We start from the raw sequence: 5,171 nt of genomic DNA, 5'->3' as shown, positions 1-5,171 counted from the left end.
ACTAACTTTAGATACTTAAAGTTCATTTTGCTAGTAAAACTTTTGTATTTTTAGACGTTTTATGTATTTTAACAAAAGTTTTTTTTTGTTTGTTTTTGTTGTTTTGTAATGTGAAAGCAATTGCTCTTTTACTGATAAGCAAGTGAATTCTTCTTTCGCCACCAACAAACATACATACATGCTGAGGCCAACCATGAAATATCTAGATAGGGATTTTGAGTAATGACATCCTTTTTTGGTAATTTGTTTTTCATATTTGCCTGATACCATATGCCATATACCGTACAGAGAGACTGCAGTGAGCCCTCCCGACCGGAAGTGTTTGTTGCTGTGTGGAGGCGGATGTGAAAAAGCCTCTCCCGGAGTAGAGCTGTGGCTGCTGCAGCTATCACGTTTCTAGCAGTAGCTTTATCTAGAACTTTCCTGTCACTTCGCGGACTTTCTCTACAGCAAAACCATGGCAACTGAAAGGCGAGTTAAACTAAACATATTACGTACTTTTTAATTCTATTTCCATATATCTGTTTCTGTTGATTTGAGTAACGTTCCGTCTCACCTTTCGTTTTAGCCGCTTTTGCGATAGCTTCATTGATGAAGATCCCCTGAAAGCTCTGGAGGTAAGTATAACAGTTTGGAAACCATAAACAAGTGTCATTAGCTATTTGATCAAGCATCTGGTGACTGTTTCAGGTTATTGTATTAACCTGTACTTTATCTGAACTGTAGGTTTATAAAAGATATTGAGTGCAGTGTCGGTGGTGTTAATATTTCTGATGTCTGCCCTGATTTTAGTACTAACTGTCTAGTTAGCTAAGTGAGCTAACCGTCCTGTTAGCATCACAGTGCAAGGAGAGCCTGGCGTCTTTAGGTCTTTGGTGTTAATTAGCAGTAGCATTCGTAAGGTAGCACTATAGTTCTTTTGTTGTAACGTTACTTTACCAAGACTACATTTCTCAGTCATATAGTAAGGAGCTATTGCTGTAAAACTTTCTTCTGATATACCGGGTTGTCAGCAAGACAAACATGCAGTGTCATCTTGACTCGAAGTAAGTAAGGGATGCTATTTAATAGTTTAACGTTTTAATCAGACGTTTCTCGAAATTGTTTGAGTTTTTATGTGGGTAAACAGCAGGCTAAACATGCTCATCAGTGCTGCCCAAAAGTACCAATTCTAAATTTGATTAGATTTTAGATCATTAGATTTTATTTATTAGATTTCCTGAACAATAAATTGTCTTTGAGCTTAGCCGATATAAAAGCAAACATTGCAAGAGGGAAAACAGCAGTATCAATCTCACAGTTTGATTTGCTTAGTGATGCTTTTTCACCAGTAACACAACTTGTATGTGCTGTCAATTTAAATGTTCTCTTTCTCCCCCCCAGGCACTTAATGAGGCCTTGCAAGGAGACTCCGATAACGCTGAGTGGTTTTGCCAGCGTGCCTATGCTCACATACTTCTTAAAAACTATAGCTGTAAGCCTACATAGTATATTTGTTTGTAGACATATTTAGTAAAGAGTCTTTTTAAGAATTGTATTTGCATCTGTATATTTCCTTACAGTAAATAAGTATTTCTTAAAATGCTAATAACTGTATTTTTTAAAATGGAGCTCACAGTATAATCTGGCTGCTTGGCCCTCAAACTTCATAAACAGTTGATTAGCTTTTTAAGGTCCTTCTAGTGTTAATTTGTGTTTACTAGAGAAAATAAGCATTGCATGAGTATTCCTGTTTTAATCGATAGCCTGCATGAATGTATATGCATTGTGTACTACTGCAATATTGTCTTCTCCAAAGGTGCTGCTGATGATGCCAAGAAAGCACAACAGCTAAAACCCAGTCTTCCTCTTGCATTCATGCGAACAGGGTGCGTTCTGTGACATGACACATAATGTGAGGGAGAATTTCATATAACTTTTAATGTATAAGATCAAATGAAGCTGCTGCTACTGGATCCAAAAAGTTGTATCTTGCTTGGCATACATTATGGTATAAAATTCACTTTTAGTCTGTAGTGGTTGCATTTCTTTAATGACATATGAAGTAGTACATATAGTGGCATAAGAGAAAAACCTTCTTTTGCTTGAGTTTTAAGCTTATCTGAATGTAAAGTATTTTGTAGACATCTGATTTTGAAATTTTGACTGATGAATTTCACCTTCCAAATTTTAATTTCAAGTCAGAAGGCTGCACAAGAAATGTTTGAACATTTCAATTTAATGAGACATGTGATGCAAATTTTGTTTTCACCTTCATTTTTCCAAAATTGCAACATTCTAAGTTTGTACCATTATTTTCGCTCCCAACTGCAGAATAGCAGAGTACCACCTGAACCACTATGAGTCAGCATATGCAGCATTCACTCAGGGACACCAACTGGATGGTGAGTACAGCCTGTTTTGGCCTCGAGTGCAAACGTTCTATCAACCCATTTCTACCAACCACTGTTCACAGCAGTAAACTGTCTGCTTCACTCCTGTCATTGAATACAAAGTGTTGAACTTGTGTTCTGTGTGAAACAATTTTATATATTACTTATACCATAGCCTCAGAGCTATTCTTCTTGTTTGGCAGTGATCTTAAAAGTGTATAAATAGTTATTGTCAACAGTTTAAACCACCATATTTGCTTAACCTAATTTTAAAAACATTTGCACCTTCTAAATGTTTGTAAAATCAGGTTAAGCAGAGCGTTGATAGCATGATCTACACCCCTCCCTGAGCCATATGCAAATTGCCCATCAACATGCTGCTTAACCTGATTTTTAAAACAACATTTATAAGGTGCAAACTCTTTAGCGGGCTTGATTTTTATTGATTTCTCATCAGGTTTTAATTGCATTCAGTCGCACATCTGGCTCAAACAGACCTACAACACTGACTCTAGCCTGATCTGTTGGATTCTAACTGTTAATGACCTTTCTAACCTGCATAAGGACAGGATCTGAAAAAGGACTAAAACATTTTGACAGACTCCAGTCATCTCTGTTTAAAGACTTTATGTGGCTTCCATCCGTCACAGATTCAGCTTGCCAAAATGCAGGATGAACAGAGTGAAAAACTTTGTCCCAGCAGCCACTGGGTTTTGAAACATTATGATGTGATTTATTTTTTTCTTTTTGGCTTGTCTATTTGTTTTACTGTGCTGAGGAGTTTTGCTGTCCATTACTGCTGACTAAACAACAAATCGCCCCTTTGCGAATAATAAATGATAATCTACCATCTATCTATATTAAAGTGCACAATGAAAAGTATATTATGCTGCAGGTAACATAGCAATGACATCCATCCATCTTTTATCTATACTGCTTATTCCTGAATAGGGTTGTGGGGCGGCTGGAGCCAATCCCATCTGACATTGGGCAAGAGGTGGGGTCCACCCTGGACAGGTCGCCAGTTTATCACAGGGCTGACATGTAGACAAACAACCACTCACACTCACTCCTACAGGCAGTTTAGAGTTGCCATTCAACCTAAGTTGCATGTCTTTGGACTGTGGGTGGACCTACGCAGGCAGTATATAAATAAAACCCTCAAACCCAGAACCTTCTTGCTATGAGGCAGCAGCACTAACCACCTCACCACTGTCCCGTCCCATAGCAATGGCATATTTATTGTATTACCAGTTAATATACTGGTGAAACTAACCTAACTGGGGGTCAAACTCACTGTAAACAAACTTTAAAAATTGATGGCAAGTACCTTTTGCAATGCTGTTTTCTTTTCCCTGTGGTAAGTGGTCATGATATTTGACTTGATAATTTAGATCACTGGTTTCTTCATTGTTCAGACAATGTGGAGTCATGTTCCTTTAGACACAACACAGACCAGAAATTCTGCACTATGTTGTCTAAAGCAGCATGACTCCATATTGTCTGAACAATGAAGAAACCAGATTACCACACTTCATAAAGAGGGGACAAAAGCATCAGTAGCTACTGAACATAAGCTGAAATGCAGGTGCAGCAGCATTAGGAGGCACAGGATGAGCCATACTACTAATAACAGGAAGATACAGCAGTTGTGCTCAAAATAAAATGACAGCACACACAATTGACTGCTTACACAACCTTGCACTGAAAAAAAAACAAAAAAAAACAGCGGGTAAGTGCTTTTGACTTGGCACAAGGATTATCAGTGGAGGCCGGTGTTTCAATGACTGATCAGACTATGTGAAGGACACTGCATGAAGTCGACCGCTACAGTCAGTGTCCAGGAAGAAAACCATTGCTCACAAACTGAAAGATCAAACCTAGCAAAGAACCTAAAGGAAGCCTGATGAATACTGGCAGCACTTTGGTCAGATACCAAAATGAGTCTGAATCAGGTGGGGTCCAGCAGGTTTGATGTGGACCTGGGGTCTTATAAAATTGTGTATTCACTAAATGGGGCTTGAAACATACATACAACACTTCCTACAGAAAAGCTGGGAGTTTGGCAACACTAATGGTGAAGCAGTGAACTGAAACCAGGTCTTATATTGATCCTTAAGGGTTTAATTTCTCTTCCTATCAAACCAATAATCATGTATCCACAATGCGATAAATGTCAGGCAGGTGTGTTAGCATTATATTGTATTTGTGCATGTAGGGCACTAATTATTCCATAAGCAACTCTCTGTTTTAAAGGTTACAGGCTGATCCGAATCATAACAATTTACATCTGTGATCCATTATTAACCTGTCATTAAGTAATTGATCGTCTAGCACTGGTTTATCAGGTGGCTCCCGTTAAACATTGTTCGGCTTCTTATAAAAAGCCATGTCCATGGATGAGTGAAGCTATTTGTAGCTATAAAAGAGACTGTCGTAAAGCAGAGCATCTGTGGAAAGCCAGTAGGTTGGAAGTTCACAGAATGCATTTTAAACATATGATTATGGAGCTAAATGAAATGATAAAGCAGGCAAGATCAGCATATTTTTCTCATTTGGTTTCCATAAACAGGAAAAAACCTAAAGTTTTGTTTGATACGATCCATAATATTGTTGCACCGTTAGTTCCTCAAGTTCCTGTTCATACGGCAGAGGACTGTAATGTGTTTTTGAACTTCTTCATGGATAAAATTCGAGATATCAGGGCCAGCATTAATCCTAGCCCAGTGAGTGTTAATACGGAAGTATCTTGTGTGGGTCTCTGGTCATCCTTTACTCTTGTTACACTTCAGGATGTGA

The 5,171-nt window shown here is 38.2% G+C and overlaps 1 protein-coding gene across 1 annotated transcript in view; it reads left to right on the top strand.

Moving 5' to 3' along the window:
* Window positions 1–350: 350 nt before the first annotated feature.
* Window positions 351–5,171, top strand: part of sugt1 (SGT1 homolog, MIS12 kinetochore complex assembly cochaperone) — a 22,363-nt gene continuing 17,542 nt past the window's right edge. The window contains exons 1-5 of the mRNA XM_020624096.1: window positions 351–471; window positions 569–617; window positions 1,384–1,474; window positions 1,799–1,868; window positions 2,314–2,384. Of these exons, the coding sequence (XP_020479752.1) occupies window positions 458–471; window positions 569–617; window positions 1,384–1,474; window positions 1,799–1,868; window positions 2,314–2,384 (295 nt within the window). The 5' untranslated portion in view covers window positions 351–457. The remainder of the gene's footprint in view (window positions 472–568; window positions 618–1,383; window positions 1,475–1,798; window positions 1,869–2,313; window positions 2,385–5,171) is intronic.

The sequence above is a fragment of the Monopterus albus genome, unplaced genomic scaffold (genome assembly GCF_001952655.1).
Source record: "Monopterus albus unplaced genomic scaffold, M_albus_1.0 scaffold319.1, whole genome shotgun sequence".
Lineage (NCBI taxonomy): Eukaryota > Metazoa > Chordata > Actinopteri > Synbranchiformes > Synbranchidae > Monopterus > Monopterus albus.
This window is presented reverse-complemented; position numbering and strand designations above follow the sequence as displayed.